Consider the following 25,573-nt stretch of genomic DNA (forward strand, 5'->3'; position numbering starts at 1 on the left):
CCAGTAAACAACATCATAATAAATGGAGAAAAGACTCAAGTTGTCAAGGATTTCATTTTCCTTGGGTAAGGATTTCATTTTACTTGCAAATCAATGCCCATGGAAGTAGCAGTCAAAAATCAAACTATGTATTGCATTGGACAAATCTGTTAAAAAGACCTCTCTAAAGTGTTAAAGAGCAAAGAAATCACTTTGAGGACTAAGGTGTGTCTGACACAAGCAATAGTATTTTCAGTCACTTTCATATGAACATGAAAGTTGCGCAATGAGTAAGGAAGAATGTAGAATACTTGATGCATTTAATTTATTGGTGCTGGTGAACAACACTGATGTATCATGGACTGACAGAAGAGCAAGTGAATCTGTCTTGGAACATGTGCAGTTCCAAGAATGCCTCTTAGAAGGGAGGATAGCGAGACTTCAACTCACATGCTTTGGACATGCTGTCAGGAGGGACCAGTACCTGAAAAAGGAAATCATGCTTGGTAAAACAAGAGGGTCAACAAAAAAGAAGCCCCTCCCATTGAGATAGGCTGGCACAGTGGCTGCAAAATGGACTCACATGTAACAATTGTGAGGATGGAGCAGGACCAGGAAGTGTTTCATTTTCTTGTGCACAGGGCCACTATGTGTAAAGTACCCAATAACAAGAACCACTATTAATAGGATGTGACTTGGTTTAAAGTATTATTTGAGTTCCAATCAGGATATATAAGTTACTAGGTATTAACAGAAAGTATGTTAAATGGTGATTACAATAGAAAGTAGACAGTAATATTTGCAGGTACCTTACTACACTCAGGTTGGTGTGAATTTCATCCAGTGAAAACAGTGGTGAGAGGTCTCAAATTGTATTAATTGTATCAACCTGAGCAGCTGCTTGTTTTTCCTTCTTAAGCAAACCAGCCGAACAGAATTCCATCATTCTAGGCCTCTGTCAAAGAGTATGTAACTTTGAACTGTATATCTTATGGTTCCTATCAAACTCTTACTAAAATAATTAAAATTTAGAGAACACTGTGTGAGGAGTAGAATTCAACTTCTTTTATAATTTACCCTTTAATCAAATTAAATCACTGGAAGCACATTAGTGTATCCTACTATTAAATTTGGAGCCCTGGTGTGGCGCTGTGGGCTAATGCACCAGACTGCAAAGTTGTTTGAACTGCAAGGTTGGTGGTTCAAGCTCACCAGTTGCTCCTTGGAAACCCTATACAGGGTCACTATGGGTTGAAATCAACTTGATGGCAAACAACAACAACAATTAAATTACCTTTCCAAAAGGTGCCTTAATGTATGCTTTTGGTTTTTATCAAGTTATCACTTAGATACTTCTATAAAATTGCTGTTGAAGACACTACATTACTCACATATCCTTATGTGAGATCTTTCTTTCTGAACTTAGTGGGTGGGGAAGGGGGCGTGTTTTTCTTTCCTGAAGAGCTGTTGTTTTACTCTTTAAACACAAAGACAATTTCCTTTTGTTCCAAGACAGAAAGGAGGTACAATACAGTGGATTACTTCATATGGCTCTTCTACCTATAGTCTTTGGAATTCCCACCACATAATTTTGTCCTGATGGGTCTGGTTAAGAAAAGGTGTGAGAAAATGCTGACAAGATGATATGATTCCGTTGTGATTGTTAACAGAGTTAATTGTGACTGCTAATACTTGGAACTCTAACGTGGGTTTAAAATGAGTCATCACAGAAGCAAGCAGGAAGATCTCAGTAACATCAAAAGAGAAGAGCCAGGAGTCGAGTGTGTCCTTTGGACCCAGAGAGTTCCTTCATTGAATTACACTGATCTGCCTCAACAAGCAGACAGAAAGTTGTGATATTGAAGGAGTTGTAGAGGAAAAGCAAGAGTAGAACCAAGAGTCAGCAGAGTATGAGACAGAGTGGTGGGCCTCCCAGTCCACTGAGAAAGTAAAGCTGAGTGACACTGGGCAGGAGGTTTACTTACAGAATGGAGTGTCCCCAGGCACTTAAAGGAGGAAGCTACGTAAGCCAAATACCTTTGAGTGGAGTAGTGTGTGCTTTTAGTGGAGTAGTGTGTGCTGTGAGCCTTCATCAGCAGCCCCCAAAGAGCTTTGAAACACTGCCCGGGCAGAGACAGGCTGAGGAAAGGCTGTACGGACTAGAAGAAATGTGCCTGGAGCATTTTCCAACCCTGGATTGTACCATGTTAACTTCCCTAATAAGCCCTTACCGGTCGGTGAGTGTGTTGTCTGAGCTCTGTGTGGCCACTGCAATCAGTTATCAAAGCCAACTGAGTAGAGAGTTCTGTGGGAGGGATGGTTGGTGTCATTTTTTATTATTTAAATAGGAAGCAAGACCAAATGAGAATCAACTCTGCTGACCACTGTTGTTGTTGTTGTTGTTAAGTGCCATTAAGTCGGTTCCAACCCATAGCAACCCTGTATAGGGTTTCCAAGGTTGTAAATCTTTACGGGAGCAGAAAGCCTCACCTTGCTCCTGCAGAACAGGTGGTAGTTTCGAACTGCTGACCTTGCGGTTCGCAGCCCAATTCGTAACCACTACGCTACCAGAGCTCCTGCTAATCATTGTTGTTATTGTTGTCAGGTACCATCGAGTTGGAACCAACTCATAGCGACCCCATGCACAGCAGAACGAAACAATGTCCGATCCTGGGCCAACCTCACTACCGCTGCCACACTTGAGTCCATCAATGATGCCACCTGGCTGATCCATCTCGTTGGGGGTCTTCCTCTTTTTCTCTGACCCTCCACCTTACCCAGCATGACATCCTTCTCCAACTATTGTTTCCTCCGGACAATATGTCCAAAGTAGGAGAGACAAAGCTTAGCCATCCTGGCCTACAAGGAGCACTCTGGCTGCACTTCTTCCAAAACAGATCTATTGGTTCTTCTGGCAGTCCATGGCACTTTCAGTATTCTCCTCCAACACCACAACTCAAAGGCATCAATTCTTCTACGATCTTCCTTATTCACTGTCCAGCTTTCGCATCCATATGAGGCTACTGAAAACACAATGGCCTGGGTCAGGCGGACCTTAGTCCTCAAGCTGACATCTCTGCTCTTCAATACTTTAAAAAGTTCCTGTGCAGCAGATTTGCCCAGTGCAATACGTCGTCTGATCTCTTGACTGCTGCTTCCGCGAGTGTTGATAGTTGATCCAAGAAGAATGAAGTTTGACAACTTCAATCTTTTCTCCATTGATAAGAATGTTGTTTATTGGTCCAGTGGTGAGGATTTTTGTTTTCTTGACATTGAGATGGAATCCATATAGAAGGCTGTGCTCTTTGATCTTCATAAGTAAATGTTTCAAGTCCTCTTCACTTTCAGTGATCAAGGTTGTATCATCTGCATATCGTAGGTTGTTAATAAGTCTTCCTCCAATCCTGATGCCTCATTTTTCTTCATAGAACCCAGCTTCTCGTATTATTTGCTCAGCATACAGGTTGAATAAGTATGGTGAAATAATACAACCCTGTCTCACACCTTTCCCAATTTTAAAACATTCAGGGTTTCCATGTTCTGTTCGAACAACTGCTTCTTGGTCTAGGTACAGATTTCTTAGAAGTACAATTAAGTGTTCTGGAATACTCATACTTCTCAATGTTGTCCATAGCCTGTCATGATCCACACAATCGAAAGCCTTTGCGTAGTCAATCTGGTAAATGAGGGGGCTTTAAAAAGTTCATGGAAAAATTCCTTAATCACTTAATTCCATTTTTCCATGAAAAGTCTGAAGCTATCTTGTATTTTATATCCCATTCTGTCCTTGGTTTTGAATTTGTACTGCTATTTTTGTATTAATAACCTGTAAGTTATATCATTTGTTTTAATCATCTCAGATACTTTTGGGAAAGAGGCAGATTGACAATTACCTGGAAGGAATTTACATACGCCTTGATATGTATTAGATAACTATTGGTTGTTCTGAAGCCAAGGCAGCTGTTGTTCCAGCCATCACATTAGGGGTGAGTTAATGAAATGTTTGACCAAATACACCAGCCTAATTTTTAAGTTGATTAATTTTGTATGGCCCATGGATAATGTTAAAGATTTGGGCTGAAAAAGGGTTCCCCATCCCTTTTTCTAAGGAGTCCTGGTATGGCGCTGTGGGTTAATGCATTGGACCACAAAGTCAGTTTGATCTGCAAGGTTGGCAGTTCAAGCTCACCAGTCGCTCCTTGGAAATTCTACACAGAGTCACTATGGGTCAGAACCAACTCGACGGCACTTGACAACAACAACACCCACCCCTGTTCTAAAGGTATACTTAAAAAGACCTGTTAGTATGGAGGGAAAAATCAATTGAAAAAGTCTTTTGTCACGGCAAGGTGAAATAATCATTGTAAGTAACTGACTTGTAAGGTAGGAACAGCTGTGGGTTACGCTTTATGCCTTTAACTTTAACAATCTGGCTGCAAATACCCATATTCATATGGATCCTTGCAGAATAGGAAGAAACAGTTGCTTGTAAGACAACCTAATAATTTATTTAAACGAGGTCACTTCTCAAACCTTCTTTTCACACACACAAAAGTACAGTATTACTTCTGGATGACAAGAATACATATAAAGGATGATTATTTACACCTGTCACAATGAATGGAGGCGGCCTGGTATGGCATTGTAGGATAAACACTGGACTGCAAAGTCAGCAGTTCAAACCCACTAGCCAATCCTTGAAAAACCTACATAGACTCACTATGAGTTGAAACCAACTCCATGACACTTAACAACAACAACACAATGAACAGGAATTGTCACCCACATATTATAATCCAGAAATAGCATTAAAGGCAGTGAAAAGGGTCTTAAATTCATTAATTAAAAGAACAGAAAAACCCTTGCCTTTTCCCAGTATTCTACAATTAAGTGATTATTGGGGATGGGGATGCATTGGTTGGAATTAGTAGGCACATTTGGAAATCATGTTACTTAGACTTATATGCTTCATGAAATCCTTAGTTTTTCTCTGACTCTGGTAGACAACTGGAAATCAGTCTTTTGGACAAGTTCAGATAACTTAGAGGCTTCAACTAAAATCCATTTGCATTGCCGGAACAGACAGAAAAGTATTTCCTAATAGCTAATATTTCCTGAGTTCTTACTATGAATTAGGCACCAGTTCATGTATTTTCACGTCATCTAAGTTATCCACTCCTAACAGCGTCACAATTAGTTCTGATGTGGAGCTATAGGGTAAGCACTACATGCTGACAGGAAGGTTAATAGTTCAAACCCACCTGCCACTCCTTCGAAATCCTATACAGGGTTGCTGTAAGTCGGAACTGACTTGATGGCATGCAACAACAACAACAACAGCTTCACAGGGTAGGCACTCATATCACACACAGTTGAGAGAGGAGTGGCTTTTCCAATGTCAAAAAGGCAGTAAATGACAGAGCCTGGGTGTGATCTGAAGCAGTCAGTATAGCTCCAGATCCCAGGCTTCTGACTGCTATGTTATACTATACATGGAAAATCGTCACTTTGTCTGCTGGATCCCAGTAGCCACCTCTGCACAAAGGTGGAGAGACCTTCTAGATAGACAAGGACAGCTGTTAGGCACTCTAATTCTCAAAGGATGCTTGCTTTGAGCAACCAGTTCATCTGGTTTCTAAATATTAATGCATTTGGATTTCATGTGCCAACTCTGATCAAACAGCAACTTAAGAAATTTTGCTTTCGGGCAAAACTCAAGATGAAATATAGGCCTACTTTCTGTGTGAGAGATGGTATTATCGTATATAGAATCTATTCTATCAGAAATACACTGAAATAATGGCAATAAAAATCTCAAAATTAATGATTACAATTACAATTTTAATGTTATTCCTAATCAAATTCATTACAGCAGCAGTAACTCCCCTCCAAACAAATAAAATGTACTTGGATTTTAACATGGGACAATTTGTTTACACTAGATTATACAGTTACAAAGTGCCCAAATGAATAAAAAAAGTTTAAAAGCCTCTCAATTTTTGATCAGCCAGATACTAAAATAATCCAAGGGAAGCAATCATCTTGAAATCTTTCTCAATGGTAGCCTTATCTTTTTTAAAAGTCTCTGTAGACTTCGGGGGGTGGGGAGGTTTCTTTCAAACTACTCAGTATTTTTCGAGACTTTGTGATGCTTTTAAGTATGAGGTTATCAACCATGTTCAATGTAAAAATATGTTCATATATTAACACTAATAATTCTATTATGTATATTCCTATATGCCAAACCTCATTTTCTAGTAAAGTCATTAGACAACTACTTACTCAAAAGAAAACTTACATTTGAATTAAGGTTTCCCCTTATTAATTTAAATAATAAAGCCAATTCTAAGATCAATGGACAGTGACATATTACAAAAAGAAAGAAGTCAAGTATTTCAATGTTTATTTCATCTTAAAAAACATACTTAAGTTTGTATTACTCCACATATTATTGGTTAAAAAATGTGTACTGAATTGTTTTACCAAGCTGTTTTAGACAGCAGCATGGTAAAGATAAAAGCCTCAATATGCAAAAACATTTACAAAAGTCCAAGAAGGAAAAAAGAAACAAACACTTTCACTTAGACACTTAATAATTTAGAGAGCAATGCAGACACACTTAAATGACAAAAAGCCTATGGAGTAAAACTGAAATGGATTTTCTATAATATTTCTAAAGGATTATGAAATCGTACGACTATATGGAAATCAATGCTTTCAATGATGTGGAGAAAACATGAATATATTTTGATCTATATATTTTTAAAGACCTATCAAAGCAGATAGGTTGATACCAGCAGTACTTGAAAAGAGTGTTAACAGCCATTGTTGAGGGCAATAACCCAATTACTATCAAGTTCAGTCACGTCCAGATGATAACAATCGAGCTCTTTGTGCATTATAGCTTTAGGTCACTAATACAATCCTCAATAGAATAATAAAGACTGGTGATATCAGTACTGTTTCTTTCTCACCCCATCTTAATCCCTCTGAGACCAATTATGTTATATCAGCCTCCCAGATAGAACCAATTTCCATCTACCCAAGGACACATTTTAGCACCCCAAAGTGGGCCTAATACATTAAACTACATTGTATTTCAGAGCTTTAGATATTTATACAAAATTATTAGGTGTATCCAACATGTACACCAAAGTATCATGAGTCACTGACTTTGGGGAGGAAAAGGGGGAGGGGGGAGTAACCTTACACAGATCTGAGGCAATGTAATGTCTATATTTCGCAATTGAAGATCATTCAGCATATTTTGAAAACTGTGAGACTTACAGAAAAGTTACCTGGTTTTATAGATTCCCAAAGACTGTGAGATATATAAGGCATTGTTTTGGATTCATGTTTTCCAGGCGCAAGTCCCTATTGCCACTTCAAAAGCATATGTGAACAAAGGGCTGTTTAAATATATTGTTAAAACAAAAACAAAACATTCAGAACTTGAAGACTCCATCATATAAGCAATATTTAGTAGAGTGGTCAATAGATGCCACAAATGATGAGGCTATAACCTTACTAAAACTGCTTTTAGGAAGAAAAATCAGATGTTACGAATAGTTTGAAAAAAAAAAAAAAACACGTGGTACAAACTTGATATAAATAAATGATACAGTGCACTTTATATAATACTATTTATATCTTACATTAGCATCGGACTGATAACCACAAGGTCAGTGGTTCAAACCCATCAGCTGCTTCTCGTAAACCTCATACAGGGTACCTGTGAGTTGGAACTGACCCAATGGCACTGAACAACAACACTACATTTTAGAATCAAATTTTCTCTTTTACATTTGACTGCCTCATTACAGTCACTGAAGAAATATATGAACAAATAGATTTGCCTCCAGACATTATTCATACTATGTATATTTGTCATTTAAAATATTCTTGTGATAATATATCAGGAAGACTCTTCCAGCACCTGTTTGAATAATATTGGCTACAGAATTTATATAGTTTGATTAAATTTGTAAAAGTAACTTTAAAATTCAAATATTTAGGCTATTCAATTGAGTAAAAAAGTTTTTAAAACTTGGGTTAAATTTTAAAATAAGTAAAAAACAATCTATTCCTGACACATTCATCATTTCCTGTTGCTTGGATGAAAACAGCTATTTTATGACCCAGAAAAAAAGTCTTTTTTTTTTTTTGGCTTAATTTTCTTAAAAAGTAGCTTTGCACATATTCTGATAATAAAAAAAAATAATAAAAGATACTTGTAAGGTTAAAAATAAAAAAAACTGTATCTTTATATTTTTCATTTAGAATTTCCTTTTCCTTAATGGTATCCTTTGGAAAATAAAAGGAGCCTTGGTAGTATTATAGTAGGTTTTGGGTTGCCATTGGGTTGCTTACTACAAGATATGTAGTTTAAATCCATCGGCTGCTCGCCTGGAGAAAGGCAAGACAATCTGCTCCTATAAAGATTTACAGTCTATGAAACCCTAGTTAGGGTTGCTGTAAGTTGGAATCAACTGGATGTCAATGGAATTGAGCTTAGTTTTGGAAAATAAAGCATTAGCAAAATTACAGTAAACTCTAACATTTCTGGTTTAGGATAACTTAACACTTTGATATTTTCCTTGATACATAAGTGGTATTTTTACATACATAGTAGTTTCTACATACTCTATAAGCAAAAGTCCACCATTTGTCAGTTTGTCATACTGTGGCAGCTAGTATGCTGCTATGAGGCTAGAAGCGATGTCACTGGTATTTTAAATACCAGCAGGGTCCTGCATGTTAGGCAGGTTTCAGTGGAGTCCACAGACAAAGACAGACTGGGAAGGAGAGGGGGACCATTCTGAAAGGTTGGCCACTGAAAACTTTACAAATAGTAATGGAAGGTTGTCTGATAAAGTGCCAGAAGAGAAGCCCCTCAGGTTGGAAGGTATTCAAAATAGGACTGGCTAAGAGCTGCCTTCTGAAAGTAGAGGTGACCTTAATGATATGGATGCAGCAAAGCTTTCAGGACCTTCATTTGTTGAGGGGTACAACTCAAATAGAAAAGAAACAACTGCAAACATGCATTAATAAACAGACCATAGACTGTATGTACTAAGTATGAATCTAGGAAAATTAGAAGTGTTTAAAGATGAAATGGAATGCATAAAGATTGATTTACTAGGCATTAGTGAGCGAAAATAGATTGGCACTGACCATTTTAAATTGGACAATTGTATGGTTTAATATGCTGGGAAGGACAAGCTAAAGAGGAATGGTGTCACATTCATCATCCAAAAAACATTTCAAGATCTATCCTGAAAGGCAATGCTGTGTATATTAGGATAATATACATATACCTACAAGGAATGTCAGTTAATACGACTATCTTTCAAATTTATACACCAACCAGTAAAGCCAATGATGATGAAACTGAAGAATCCTACCAAATTCTTCAGTCTGGATAGTGTATGACAGAATTTTGTAAGACCAATGAGTTATTCATTGTAAATACCTCTTTTAAACAACATAAAAGATGGCTACACACATAAACCTCACCAGATGGAACACACAGGAATCAAGCTAACTACATTTATGGAAAGAAATGGCAGAGAATCTCAGTATCATCAGCCACAATAAGGCCAGGGGCAGACTGTGAAACAGACCACTAACTGCTCATATGCAAGTTTAGGCTGAAGCTGAGTAACATTAAAACAAGCCCACAAGAGTCAAAACTGGATCTTGAGTATATCATTCTAGAAGTTTAGAGACCATCACAGGAACTGATTTGATGTCTTAGACACTAATGACCAAAGACCAGAAGAGTTATGGGATGACATCAAGAACATCATACATGAAGAAAGCAAAAAGTTACGAAAAAAATGAAAGAAAAGACAAAATGGATTTCAGAAGCGACTCTGAAATTTGATTTTGAACACAGAGATGCTTAAGGGATAGGAAGAAATGATAACATAAAAGAGTGGACAGAAAATCTTCAAAGGGCAGTCTCAAGATGGCAAAGTCAAGTATTATAATGAAATGTGCAAAAACCTGGAGTAAAAAAGCCAAAAGAGAAGAACATATTCAGTATTTCTCAAGATGAAAGAATAGAAAGAAAAAGAAAAAAAAATCAAGCCTTGGGTTACGGTCATTGGACTATAAGCAAATGCGAGCTCTGGTAGCATAGTGGTTAGAAGTTGGGCTGCTAATCTCATGGTCAACATTTCAAAATTACCAGCAGTTCCACAAGAAAAAAGATGACCCTTTCAGCTCCTGTAAAGATTTACAGGCTTGGAAACCCTATACAGGGTCGTTATGAGTCAGAACTGACTTCATGGCAAATGGGCTTTGGTGTGGTGCTGTAGGATAAGCACTAGACTGTTAACTGCAAGACTGGCAGCTTAAACCCACCAGCTGCTCTCAGAAACCCTATACAGAGTCACTATGAGTTGGAACCAACTTGACAGCAGACAACAACAAATGCGTAAAATATTGAATGAAAGGAAGATGGAAGAAATACACAGAATCACTGTACAAAAAGAACTAGTCCTTTGCTTAAGAATAATGGTAGGAAAGGAAGAAGTCCAAACTGCACTGAAAGCATTGGTGAAAAACAAGATTCCAGGAATTGATGGAATACAAATTGAGATCTTTCAATAAACTGATAGAACACTGGAGGTACTCACTCTTCTCTGCCAAGAAGTTTAGAAGACAGCTACCTGACCAACTGATGAGAAGAGATTCATTTTTGTGCCCATTCCAAAGGTGACTTAACCTAATGCAGAAAGCATCTAACAATATAATTAATATCACATGCAAGTAAAATTTTGCTGAAGATAACTAAAAAATGACTATAGCAGTATAAATGGAGCTGCCAGGAATTCAAGCTGGATTCAGAAGAGGATGTGGAACAAGGGATATCACTGCTGATGTCACTTGGCTCTTGGCTGAAAGCAGAGAATACCAGAAAAATGTTTACTTGTCACTTATTGCCTATCCAATGGCATTAGACTTTGTGGGAAATGATAAACTATGGGTAACATTATGAAGGATGAGAATGCCAGAACACCTACTTGTGCTCACAAAAACCTGTACATATACGAAGAGGCAGTTATTAGAACAAAACAAGGGGATATTGAATGGAATAAAAAAATATTTTACATTGCGTCTCAGGGATGTAGCTGTTCACCATACTTATTCAATCTATACACTGAGCAAATAATCCAAGAGTGTGACATCAGGATTAGAGGAAGATTTATTAACAACCTGCAAAATGCAGACGGCATAACCTTGTTGGCTGAAGTGAAGGATTTACAATACTCACTGATGAAGGCCAAAGACTACAGTCTTCAGTACGGACTGCATCTCAACGTAAAGAAAAAAAAATCTCATGAATGGGTCAATAAATAGCATCATGATCAACAGAGAAAAGAAGGAAGTTGTCCAAGATGCACTGTGCTTGGATTCACAATCGATGCTTAGGGAAGCAGCAGTCAAGAACTCAAACAAAGTATTGCATCTGATGCAAGAGACCTCTTTAAAGTGTACAAGAGTGAAGTTATCAATCTGAGGACTAAAAGGAGCCTGACCCAAGCTTTGGCATTGTCAATGGCCTCATAAGCATGCAAAAGTTGGACAATAAGTAAGGAAGACCACAGAATAATCAGTGCATCTGAATTATGGTGTTGGTGAAAAATATCATGGACTGCCCTAAAAACAAACAAGTCTGTTTTGGAAAAAGTAGAGCCAGAATGCCCCACAGCAGCAAGGTTGGTGACACTCCATCTCTCATCCTATGGCAACCGTATATAGGGTTTCCAATACTACACTTTAAAGGGGCAGCTTCATATTTCTCCTGCAGAGCAGCTGGTGGATTTGAACTGCCAACCTTGTCATTAGTAGTCCAGTGCTTAAGACTTATCTCAAGCCAGCAGGGTATGCTGAACCAATGCCTGATCTTGCCTCTGCTCTCCGGGGAAAGAGATTTCAAATAAAAATAAGTGGGCTGAGGGTACGAGCAGCAAAGAGAAAAATAATGAATTCATAGGTGAAAGGGTAGAAATCATAAACTGCTCACTCAAAAAACACCTGAGCATTTATTATAGATTGTGTGGTGGTGTCGCTAGTATGTAGGATGCTGGCAAGCTTGAGTTGCTGAAAAATCTGTAGTTTCTTAACAGTATCTGGTTTTATGTGATCAAATGTAAAAGAGAAACGGTGCCATGGTTCTTCTTCCTTTAATAGGAACATTGTTATATGAATGAAAGAAGATGTTGATTTTAAAAGCTGGGGGGGGGGGGGGGGGAAGGAAAACCAGTATTTCAGACTTATGCAAATCCATATAAATATATGAGGGGCTTCAAAAAGTTCATGGAAAATTATAATTGAAAGATAATGAGATTTTTCCACAAACTTTTTGAAGTCCCCTCACATAATTGCTGGACCACAAGGTCGGTTTGGACTACAAAGTTAGCGATTCAAACTCGCCAGCTGCTCCTTGGAAACCTGTCTACAGGGTTGTTATGAGTTGGAACTGATTTGACTGGCACTTAACAACAACAGTCAATATGTGAAATCAGTTCCGTTCAATTAAATATTAATTTTTCTTTATATGTAATTCAACCTAGAAAAGGTAATGCTCTTTTTAATCCTTGTATTAGATTTAAAATATTCTGTAAAGTTCAAGACTATTTTTGTCTCAGGAACAACAACAATGGCGTTGGAAATACATATACATGTGAGTGAAGAAACCCGGAAGACACTGTCAGGCTACACCACTAAACTATTTCTGGAAAAGACACAAAGGAAGAAAAAAAAAAATCCTCCCTCTCTGCCGTCCATTTCTCTAACTTAAAAAACAAACAAAAAAAGTAGGGACACTATACAACTAAAACAGGAGGACAAAAATCATGAGCAGGAAACTAACAGAAAAAAAGTTATTACCATTTATGAGGTAAAAGTTTGTAAGATTTCAGTCTTCATTAAGTGACTTCTTTGACTGGATGTGACCTTTTATGTTGACATTTTAAAGGATGCTTTTATACTTGAGAGGCTATACCATTAATTGAATGTTAATAAAAACTTAATTAGAAGGTATTTATACATGTTATAGTATACAAAATTCTTACTTATAAAGGTAAGTCAAAAAAGTATTACTACTAGGGTTCCAGTTCATACAAGCACAGGTTTATTATAAACAAAACGTTTTTAAGCATTTCTCTGCCATGGCTGATGGCTACAGACAAGTTCTCTCAGTAATACACTTGTCATTAGGGCACCTGCCAAAATACAGGTCCAGTCAAAACAGGGGAGCTGCTGGATCACTTATATTTAAGGCAGACAGGTCAGTCCAGAAGGTTGGGTGAATGTTTTGGGGGACAAAAAGGGGTAATCTTGATAGATTGTTTTAAAGGACACAAGATAATTATGGGGGCTTATTATGAAGAAGTTTTACGAAAACTGAAACAGATCTGGTTACAAACAGGCCAAGGAATTTTTTTTCCCATCACAACAATGCACCTGCTCATTCTTGAAGCGGGGAGCTGTGATAGTTAAAGTTTTGTCAGCTGAACTGGACCAGGATTCACAATGGTTTGGTAGATGAGATGTAGTATGCCCCAGGATGAGATCTCTTATAATGTAATCTGTTCTATGATTACAGCCAATCAATTAAAAGGCAGTTTCCTTGTAGGTATAGCCCGCTTCCAATATATGTAATCAACTCTATGAGCAGTCAATCAACTGAAAGGAAGTTTCCTTGGGGGTGTGGCCTGCTTCCAATATATTGGACACTCAGGCAAAGCTTGCTGGTTTCTGCTGGGTCTGGATCTTGCATCTGGCTAATCCTTCGACCTCTGGTTCTAAGGACTTGAGTCAGTGGCCTGCTCAGTTAACTGTTGATCCTGGGAGTGGTCAGCAGTCTGCCTTCTTACTTGCAGAACTTGCCTGTTGATCGAATTTATCAGTCCTGCAAATACATGAGACAGGGCCTCTAGCCTGACATCCAGCACACAGGTTTGGGAATGCCCACCACTACAACTATGTTAAACAGTTTCTTTGTATATACATATATCAGCTTCACTGGTTTTGCTTCTCTAGAGAACCCAGGCTAAGACACTAGCAAAGGCTGTCCTATGAGAGTTTCATGGGGAAACCCTACCCCATCTACCCTACCACCCTGATCTTGTCCTTTCAGACTTCTTTTTGTTTCCCCAAACTTAAAGAACACTGAAAATGAACACAATTTTAGTTCCTCAAGGATAACAAAATTGCCATTTTGAAATGGTGCAAACCAAAGAGCACAGAATTATTTGGGAGATCGTTAGAGATATGGAAACCCAGCCTTCAGAAATGAACAGAGCTAGCCTAGAGATGTGTCAAGAAAGAATAGTTTCACATTTTGGTATTTTTGTTTAATAAAGGTTTCTATGATTTAATAGCAATGCTTTTTGACTTATCCACAAACAATAAATTTACTACTAAATGTGCCGTAGCAATCAGTACAGATCCACAAACAGTGCTACGCTTATACAGCCTATCTCATTAAAAAGATTTTAACTACCTCCGACTCGATGGCACTCAACAACAACAACAACAACAATGCTTTAGAGCTACTTTTGGTTGTTATTTTTTTAATTTTAGTTTTAGGTTGTTTTAAATACTTTATTGTGTTAGGTGAAAGCTTAAATGGCAAATTAGATTCCCATTATCTAAGTCCTACATAATTTGTTCTGTCATTGCTAACATATGACATGTGTCAGCATGTTCACCATAGTTACCTTGCCTACCTCTTTCCCATCCATACAGTTACCCAGTTCCTTCTTGCCTTCTCATCTTTTCTTTTGTGTAAACGTTGACCTTTGGGCCTCATATAATTGATTGTTTAAAGGAGCTCATTCCTCATGGGTATGATTTTATCTATTATTTGGCTTGGGGATAAGCAGTGGACTGAGAACCACAAGGTCAGTGGTTCGAATCCACCAGCTGCTTCATGGGAGAAAGATGAGGCTTTCTGCTCCCACAAAGATTGTTTTTATTAAAGCTTCAAAAACCCTAGGCAGGGTCATCATAAGTCTGAACCGACTCAACATTCAACAACAACTCTGTCCTCTATTTTCATCAATGTTATGTCTTACAGACTCATTATTCTTTATCTTTGCATAGTATTCCACTGTATGCATGGACTGCAATCTGTTTATCCATTCATCCATTGATGGGCACTTAGGCTGTTTCCATCTTTTTGTTACTGCAACAAAGAACTATTTTTAAATCTTCTGTTTAATTTCTTCACTCTAGTTTCTCAAATCAAAATCACCTTTATTCTCTATTCTCATTTCTGTTTCTTTCACTTTCATCTGCAAACCCTGAACTCAACTTTTCAGAACTTTCTTCCATAACTATCTGTTTAAACCTAAAAGAAATCTTTTAAATGCATCCAAATAAGGCACAATTCTATTCAACAGTTCTTGTGTCTTCCTTCTGCATATAAACTAGGAATATTTTTAGAATAAAAACTATTTGAACAGTTAAGTCTATATTCTGCATGATGTTAATGCTCATGTCTCTAAAGAAATTAAATACTGAAACAGAAAAGGTAAAATCTGTTTCAGAAATGAAATTGCTTGCTTATAATTTAAGATGGGAAAAATCATATAGGAAGAGATAGCAAAAAAAGAAACCCACAGCATCTCTTTCTTGCCTTTTGAGTTCTTTGGAAGAGTTTCTCTTATTCATTCAATTGGCATTTATTGGCTTACTCATTCTTTTATTAATTTATTTTTAAAATTTCATTTCTTCACTCCATCACTCCTCTCAGTCAATCAATCACTCAATCATCAATCAATCACCAAACCCTTTTTAATGTGCCAGGCCCTAAAGTCAAACATAACTTCAGGAGTAGGACTGACAGTCTGAAGGGAGCTACAAGAGTAAAGAAATAATTATAACCACATAATGACTGCCAATGGGAGAAAGAGGAGACTTTCTGCTCCCATAAAGATGTACAGCCTCAGAAACCCTGTACAGGATAGCTATCAGTCGGAACCGACTCCATGGCACATAACAACAACAAGAACAAATGACTGCCAAATGAAAGGCAACAGGGAAGAAATGGGATTCAGAGGCAGGAGATGATGTCCAAGCTATTTTAAAAGGAAAGTATGAAGAGGAATTGGCATGGATGAAGACATGAACATTTTGGGGACTTCTAGTAGAACATGCATTGGTAGAGATAAGAAAAGAAGAAGAGAGTGGAATGTGATCAATAAGTCTTGAGAAATAAGCAGGAGTCACATTACCAGGAGTCTTTTGAATTATAATTTAAACCCAGTGATATCTAAGGGAATGTATCTCTTTTCAATCCAACTTTGTGTGTGTGTATGGTTAAGTACCGTAGCAATTCACAGATAAGATCATTACTGGAAAAGGAAAGAACACTGAACACCCCAACTGCCCAAACAGTCATAAATAAAAATATGTTACTAAGTCACAAAATACACATTTCCTAACATCATGCATGTGTGCTAAGGTATTTCAATCTAGAACCCTACTCATTTGCCTACAGTTAATAATAGCATAATTCAAAAAGAAAAATGTGGAATACAGGCTTATTTTTTCATAGAACACTAATTCTTTTTTTATTTTATTTTTAATGCTCAACTGTATCTGTGTTTAAGAATATATCATAAGATTCGATAGTGAATAATTGTTAATTATAACTAATTGCGACTGTCACAAGTGTAAAGGTAGAAGTTTTGTACCAAAAGAGGGGAGTAGTTAATCTCATAGTCCAGGAACAGAGGACCCTAGGACCATCAAGGGAGACAAGCACGAGCGAAACGTGGGAACCTATCCAAACCAACAGTGACACCAGAGATGGAGCAGCTGAGGACTCTAGACTAGCGGAAAGAGAAAGGCTGTATGTTGGTGGCCAGGAGGCAGACTTGCAGAATGTGTCCTTTGGTTGTTTAAATGATTATATATTACTGAGTGTTTCTGTGTACATCTCCCCACAAAAAACAACAACAACAAAATACTAGAGGGAATAGAAGCAAATACTGTAGAATAATTATGCACAGAGGCGATTGTAATCATTGCAAGGAAACAATAAGTGTAAAACTGATGTAAAATCTTTAAAAACAGAGAATATGTCATAAGAAGCTCCCCAAATTCCAAACTAAGTTTTTCTAGATGGAATGATTATGGTTTTGTTAAGTGCCGTTGAGTTGGTAATTACTTGTAGATATAAACCCATACAGGGCACCTTATCAATGAGGCTGGCTGGCAGGCAGAGCTATTATTCTCATGAAATGCTTCTTTAAAATCCTTTTTAGGTAATAGTCCTAAAGACTTAGCAGAAGTTAAATCAACTTGGTAAGCTCCCAAATACATTTCTGGTAGAAAATTAATTTGCTTAATTCTTTTTTTTTATTTTTCAACAGCTATGGTGTTTGTTAAAAGTTTCAACACTCAAACTGGTCTCTTACTTAAAAGTTTACTGTTTAAAAACTTTACCTGTCCTTCACTTTTTATTGATTCATAGCACTTGCTATACAAATGAATCACATGGCAATTTGGATTTTTAAGAATCTAAAGAAATATTTAAATCTTTAAAGAAATAGTTAATAAAATATGGCAGCACCAAATCTTTTCTTTTTCCCTTTTTTGCTACCATAAATTCTGAATAATAATTTTACAAACAAATTGAGTTCTTACTTAAGGAAAGCTATTGTTTATTAGCATATCTGCATTTCAAAGCTCTTGTTCTGATAAATCTTCTACTAAATGAACAAATTTTGTTGTTGTTGTTGTAATGAACAAATTAAAGTAACATTAATGTAAAGTCAGTCATTTTTTGGATTTCACTTCTTTAGAAAGGATTATTTTCCATGTTTGCCTAGATATTATAGCTTCCTGTTTTATTAAGGTATAATAGCAGACTTTTACCAACATGAGGAATTGTAGTTGTCTTTTTTGGAAAGTACAAAATATAACATGTTTTGCTTTATATCTCTTTTCGAGGCTAGGAACTATATAGAGTGAAGTAAAAAGTGGAATCTATTTTCCTTTCCTAACTCTAAGACCTTCTATCTGGGCCAGACTTTGATATTTGCCCCTTGGCTGAGAATCCGCATATCCAACTTCACACTTAGCTGCAGTGAAGTAGCCCTGCAGGCAGGCCGACTTCAACGAACCACTAGTGGTATCATCATTAAAATCCTGCTGAAGGTCACCATGGTAACCGCCTGCTGAGGCTTCACTGCTGCACTCGGCATCTCCTAATCAGCTACCATGTGAAATGCAAATTCAGACAGTCTGAAAATTAGTCAAGAAGAATAGGGGATGAGGATGCAGATATGTGAAATATTCATGTGCTTCATGGAAAAAAGAAGACAGTATGAATGACACAACAAAGAACGGCCCCTGACATTCTTGCTATCATTTTGCATTATTGTTCACACCCTACTGTATTTCTAGGCCTAGAGTTCTGAAGTTGGTTTTGTGAAATGCCATATTTATATTCTAGACCCAAAATAGTAATTAAAAATGGCTAACATAATAGCATTAGCATCAAATACAGATAATGCACCTAAATTATCATTACTGCCTTTGAAGAGTTTATTCTAATTACCTGAAATACAAATGCTATTTAAAAACAAAACCAAAAATGAGGCATCATGGGTTTTCAGCATCAAAACTACCTGGAAGGAAAGGTACTTATTGCATTCGAGGACCGCAAATGCTTTGTGGTCCTAGAATGGTAAAAGTTCTTTGCAGAGATACTTATAATTCACATTACAAATGACTCAGTTTTCCTGATGTAAAACTGTTCATTCATTTCACAACAGAAATATTGACTAGGCTACCTAATAACTGAACATTATAAATGTATCATACTTTACATTTACTCCTTTCAATTCTCCTTGGGCAAAACCAGCTGCTGCTCCTGTGAAGGTGAGAGATGTCCTAACTCAAGACAGTGTTTGCTCACATCACTTTCCAAAGAGAGCTATGTGAATACAGTTTCGTTGACTTGAGAAACATCGATATTCTGCATATAAAGTCCTTAAATCTTGGTAAAATCATGATGTAGTTGGCTAAAATGAGAGATAATTAATGAAAAGCTGGGATGTTGGGCAGTGCTAAAATGGCTCATTTCAATGAGTTACCAAAGTATGTATGGATTTAGACTCAGATCTTAATAGGGTAAAGTCTAAAATCTTCAATCCCATCCAATACACCTTTTAGCCTGTCTACAGTCATAACCTCCAAATGTTTCCCTAGAGGAATCTGACTATAGCAGTGAGGTGGTGATTGTTGTTGTTGTTGTTAAGTGTCATCAAGTTGGTATTGATTCATAGCGACCTGTATAAGGTTTTTTCAGGAGTGGCTGGTGAGCTTGAACCACCGACCTTACGGCTCAAAGTGACTTTGTGGTCCAGGTCTCTGAGGTGGTGCTAGAACAGGTATTATCAAAGGTGGGGAGGGCAAAGCTAAAGGAAACTTAGCTAAGAGAAGTATGCTTCATTCAGTTTTTGGAAAACATGGACTAGAGGGAAGGTTTATTGAAAAAATAAGGAAGTTAACATTGTCTGCTGGTTTGAGGCCATGAGAATGAGGAGTTAGTTCTATTAAGAGGCACCAGCAGAAATGTTGATTAACTAGAGCCTGGGTTTGAGCATTAATTCTGCCCTTTGCTATGTTCAGTATGTTGTAAAACCAGCCACTATTCTTATCACACCTAGGAAGTGGCCAATTTCACACCACATGCTGTGTTGTGTTCCACTCCACATTGTGAATTGCAGAGTCAACTCTTTAAACAGCCAATCTCCAAGAGAATGAAAACAGAATGAAAGGTGCTATTTCTGCCACCTACCCTGACTCCCCATTTGTATTTTGAAATAAAGTAAGATTTCTTAATAAAATGCAAATGGCACAAAATGAACAAACAATAGAATACAAAACCACAGGAAAAATTACTTACTTCCTCTGAATAGTGATCTGAAGGAAGGGGTGGGTAGTCACACTGTTCTATCTTCTTACACAGTGAGTACAAATTCATTTTGTCACCATAGAAAGGACTCTGTAGTGCAGCCATCTGTAAAATACTCCCAATGAAACTGATTTAGTTACATGGTAACTTTAAAGGTGATTTCATCAAGCATGTTACACTGGGGTATAATGATTACAAATACTTTAAATAAAGCTAACTGGGATATTATACTTTAATGAATATCCCTTTCTGAGAATCATTCATAAAGGTCTTACATCTTACTTCAATTTTTGGTTCTCCCCCACCTCAACATTTAAATTTTCCAAATATAGATAAATAATTAACATACAAATATATTTATATATATATATATATATATATATATATATATATGCAAAGCATAACAATATAAGGAAAAGAACATATAACTTAAGACTCTTAGAAATACAGCGTCATAAGAACTAGTATATTGCATGATGTATGTCACAACGCTTAGCTTAGCCATGTAATAAATCAAAATAAAACAAATATGAAACTGAAGTTAAAACTGAATTATAACTTTAAGGAAACCACTGCATTTTTTCTTGCAAAATACTTTCTGTAAGGAAAGTTTATTCTGAGGGAAAAAAAAATGTCTTCTCCATTCAAATATAACTGATTCCCAAAACAGTTTACAATGAATTCAAGCTTCTTTTCTTTTAATAATGTGTCAAAAACACCAAATACGCTCAAAAGCTCTATCGCGAGTCATAGCTGCTGCTTCAGGGAATCAAAATGAGATTTTTTTTTTTTTTAATGCAGAAAAACACGACTCAAAGGATGAGCAACTTTAAAAAAAGACATTATTGAATTTAAATTTATTTTAAGACAATGTTCTAACTTGACATTTAAAGTACAAGCAAGTACTGGAGAGTAAGCAGGGTTTACAAACTAAAAAATTCAATTTAAAATGTTCACATCCTGTTCAGAACCTTCTAAATCTTTGAACCGCAGCAGCAAGAATACAACACGGTGTGTGAGGCTGCCCCAAAGTCAGTCACCCTTTTCTACATGTGCTAATAAGTTTGATTTTGGAAGGACAATGTGTATATTCCCCAGACAGGCAGAGTGTGTGTGAAACACGCTAGTCCATGCTGTGCTACTCAGTGAGCTTCAGTGGGGACAGGACAAGCTGAAAATGGCTCTCATCTGTCTTCTGGTGCTCCAGACAGAGCTTTAACTCCTTCACAGCCTTAACGCAGAGGGATGGCTCTGGTAACCAAACCCATAGAGGAGCTCCACAAATTGTTATCTAGCCGATATTTTACAGAAAATGTACATCAGCCTATATAAAACAGCCTTAGGAATAGCTGTTTCAAGTGAAGAGAAAACAGCGAAAACGAATTTGAATGTCCCTGATCCTATAAATCACTCCACCTGAAAAGACATTTCTAAAAGAAGAACTACAACAGAAATCATGTTTCTTGGCTAAAATGCAGACACACTTTCTGATACCGCAGATTATTAAAAACGCCTTTAAAAAATAAAAAGACAGTATCTAAACTATAGTCCCTCTATGTGTGCAAAAGGCTTATGTAAATGTACGCATATTCATTATCATATGCTAGGAGTTCATTATAGTACTTTTGTCTCAATACTGCAGAGTGTTAAAAAAAAACAAACCTGAATGTCCCCTAAGGAGTTAAACAGGAATAGTATATTTTCATGCATCTCCTGTTTTGACAGATGAAAAATGTCAACTGTCCTGTTTTTATTTTCAAGCTTTTGCACTATTCATCTGGTTCATTAGTGCATCTCGATGCTGCCCCTGACAGCTGCTCGCCCTCTCCTCCCAGCAGCTGAATTTTTCAGGCTAATTTGATCCTCCACACTGAGACGATCGCTAGAATGATTGACTTGCTCCCTGACCTCCAGGGTCTGACTTTCCTGATTAGTATTCTGGGGGTGTTAGAGGGACGAAAGCCCACTGTCTGTCTTCAGGGCTGGTGGCAGCTCTCTCTTTTTTTGAACTGTAAGCCACCAACCTACAACCCTGTAAGGATGCAATTGCTGCGCTGAACAATAAAGGAAATGTGTAAAACCTACTTTTCCATGTAAAGGTCCATGTAGCAAAAGCACAGCATCTTGATTTTAATTAGTAAAGTCTACTTTGTTGCATATCAATTAAAACTGTACTGCTAGTTTTTTTTTCTTTTTTTGAGGTTTCAGGATTATTTGAAAGTCTAATTTTTTTACTTTAAAATGCAATTTCAAAAAAAAAAAAAAAAGGCTTCCTATGCCTTTCATTGTTAATAGAAAATTCTTAACAATGTAGTTAAGAATTTAGTGTTCTTATCAACAGCGTAAACTGTCTAAGTGATATTTCGTATGGTCAGTTTTGTTTTGTTTTCAGGTGCAGCCGTTCCAATTTTTTTTTTAGAATATATGGTGCAGAAGCGAGCACTGGTCATTTTTTTTTTTTTTAAAGCAAAAGTCCTGGCTATGTCTATTAACATTATATTAAAATATAACTGAAAGGAGACACAACAGAAAGTAAATTAAAATTCAGAAAAATTCTAGTTCTTCCAAATGTCTGACATGCAGAAATCAAGAAAATGTACTGAAATATAAACTAACAATAACAAGATAAATATTTGAACTCAAAACCATCCACAATATATACATGTGAATGCAGGTAGGAGTATCTAAACAAAACATTTTGACTGTGGTAATAATTTTATTTTAAAAAATAGGAACAATGCCACTCAAAGGGAAATTCAAGATGTGAAGAATTATTTAGTTTTGATATGAAAGTCTACTATCCTTAAAGGAATTACAGAAACTTTCCCCAAAACACTTAGTATATGTCAATGGGACATATTTGTCTTCACTGTTAAATGAAATGTCATTAATGGAAACCAGTCTGCAATTTAATTTTAGATGTTTTAAGGAACAAAAATGTTGCTTTTTATAATATTAGACTATGGGCTGAAGGCAACTAACACTATCTAAAAAGATAAAAAAACATTTAAAAATGTATAAAGTGACTAACGTAAAAATAACGCATTATAATAACCATGTTGGTTCTTTTCACCATTATGCCAAATCATAAAAAAGTACAATAGAGTGTGCATCTAAAAATACATATTATGCTACACCACCCATTTATAATTTTTCATAATAAAAATTATCCTAGTTTAAAAGCAGTTAAAAATCATTTTTTAAAATAAAATGATTATTTTCAACAGTAGAAAAAATAACAATCTTCTCAGATTCCTAAAATTAAGGAGTTTGAATCCGCAATCAGTAAAATTACATCATATAGTTCATTTAACTAAGATGGAAAAGAAACTTGAATTTTAGAGCAAGAAAGCAATTTTTCTATTGCACTGGCTGCCATCTTTCTTCTTCAGATTTCCTTTGTAAACATTAAAACATAAAAATGATTCCATGTACCATTCTCCTTCATTTTACAGTCTTAAAAGAGATTCTTAGATTTTAATTAACAGCTTGGAACCAAAATTTATACTTCTAGGAAAACTAATCAATTAAAATATACGACTATAGACGTCACTAAATTGAAATAATCTTTGATAACATGGATATAAAATATGCTTGTAATATGCTTTCCTCTATTCATCCAAACCACTGCATTGTAATATTTTCTAGAGGGTCTACTTACAGCATCTTACTTGGATAAATTATCACCAGTAAAACAAGAGAGAGAGTGTTTCATTGAGATTTATCAATATAAATTGTTACTCATGAAAACTACATAAAGGGATAAACTAGAAGAATTATCTGTTCACATACTACCTATAAAGCTGAATTACACCTATGTAAAAATAAAACAAAATATTGATACGGCTATTTACTGTGCTTCATATTTAAAATCTATCCTATTCTTTATACACATGCCTGTATAGCTACCTAAAAGTAAATTTTTAAATGAAGTATGCAGAAAAGCATTATATTAACATAATAGTTAGTGTTTCAAAATAAATTTTCATCACAAGCATATAATTGAAAATATGTTAGAGGTAAATGTGTAGGAATGCAGTGACTAAAATTCCACTTGAAAAAGTATTTATCAATATGTTAATTATTGAATATCACCCACAAAAAATATACTATAAGGATACTAGAAATATATTGCAGTAAGTAAAAATACATTAATATATGGAAATTATCAACATAACCTACCTCATATAGTAGACAGCCAAGAGACCAGATGTCAGATTTGAAGTTGTATCCATTCTCATGTATTCTCTCTGGAGACATGTAATAAGGTGTACCCACTGGGAAAATAAAATAAAAGAAGTATAAAAATGAAGTTGCAGCCGTGGTAAGAAATTACACATAAAACTATGGATAAAAAAAATGGCTTTCAAATAATTCATTAGGATCAGAAAACGGATTGAGATATTTAAAACTTTATTTCCTCTGTATTCCCCAATCCTTATGGAATAAGACAGCACAGTCTTATCTATACAATATTAAAATGGGTTAAACTTTATTTTCTTTTGATCAATCTAGAAAGGAAAGCATGGGGGTGGAGGGAGGGGGCTGATGCAAACAAGGTCTATTCAAGTGAATTCATACAGTCTTTATTCCTTAATTTGTTTAAAACATGGCTTACATAACTCAAATAATTAAACAATAAGTATTAAAAGAAACAGTAATATATAATAATTTAGTAGAGTATGTATAAATAAGTTGAACTTATTAACTTATACAGAACTACTAGAACATGCTGTTGTCTCTTAGGGTAACAAATGAAACAACTGTAAACCCTCTGTGCCTTAGTTTCTCCCACTTGATAAAGAATATTGCAAACTTCTCTGTGCATCAAAGGGCTACATAATAACACATGTGAAGGCCACTGACATCTCCAGAAAGCATCTGAGTTACACTGCCTCCAGTGAGCCCTTTTTAGATGTAAGACAATCTAGATGAGTTTTTAAAGTTTGTTTTTGCTTTCAGATTTGCTAATGTTTTTTTCTCTTGCAAAAGTGACTTCTTTTATAAAAAGCTAAAGTTTTAAAGCATTTTTAAGATGAACAAAGGCATATGGAGGGAAAAACATTTAAGCGACTTTCAAAGTGACTGTCTTAAATTTCAAACTTAGATGGCCATTATTTCACCATCATTAGCCTAAGACTGCTTGCCAAAATAGGGAATTAAAGTTTGAAAACAATATTTAGGAACCTGACTTGCTTAAAGCAAGAACAACCAAAATATATAATGCTGCTGAGAGAGTAAGGGGCATTTATCTTTTTAATGTTATTTTTCGAGAATTCCCCAGGCATTGACTATAAATCTTAATGAGACTGTAATTGACAATATGGGAAAGAGGTCTTTGGTTATATGCAATGAAAAGACTGACATCAACAATAAAAGGACTTTTCTCAAAGGTTTTTCAGTTAGTTTTCCAGAAGAATGAAGTTACAGCCTAATACTTATTTGAGTGTGAAAATCATACTGTACTAAAGGAGAAAACACCAGGGACGGTGTGATCAAGACATCTTATGTATATCCAGATCATTTTTTACTAATAATGGATAGTTTTAGTCAGAATGGATAAAGGGTATGTGATGAAGTTAAAAACAAAAGAGTAGGCAAAAACTAGACTAAAGAAATTTAAATAAATTATACATTATTCAAATA

At 36.0% G+C, this 25,573-nt stretch overlaps 1 protein-coding gene across 1 annotated transcript in view; it reads right to left on the reverse strand.

Moving 5' to 3' along the window:
* Positions 1 to 25,573, reverse strand: part of NEK7 (NIMA-related kinase 7) — a 131,133-nt gene that overhangs the window by 4,012 nt on the left and 101,548 nt on the right. The window contains exons 8-9 of the mRNA XM_006834172.1: positions 24,110 to 24,204; positions 19,919 to 20,032 (exon numbers count right to left, since the gene is read on the reverse strand). Coding sequence (XP_006834235.1) covers positions 19,919 to 20,032; positions 24,110 to 24,204 — 209 coding nt within the window. The remainder of the gene's footprint in view (positions 1 to 19,918; positions 20,033 to 24,109; positions 24,205 to 25,573) is intronic.

Source organism: Chrysochloris asiatica, unplaced genomic scaffold (genome assembly GCF_000296735.1).
Source record: "Chrysochloris asiatica unplaced genomic scaffold, ChrAsi1.0 scaffold00009, whole genome shotgun sequence".
NCBI classification, from domain to species: domain Eukaryota; kingdom Metazoa; phylum Chordata; class Mammalia; order Afrosoricida; family Chrysochloridae; genus Chrysochloris; species Chrysochloris asiatica.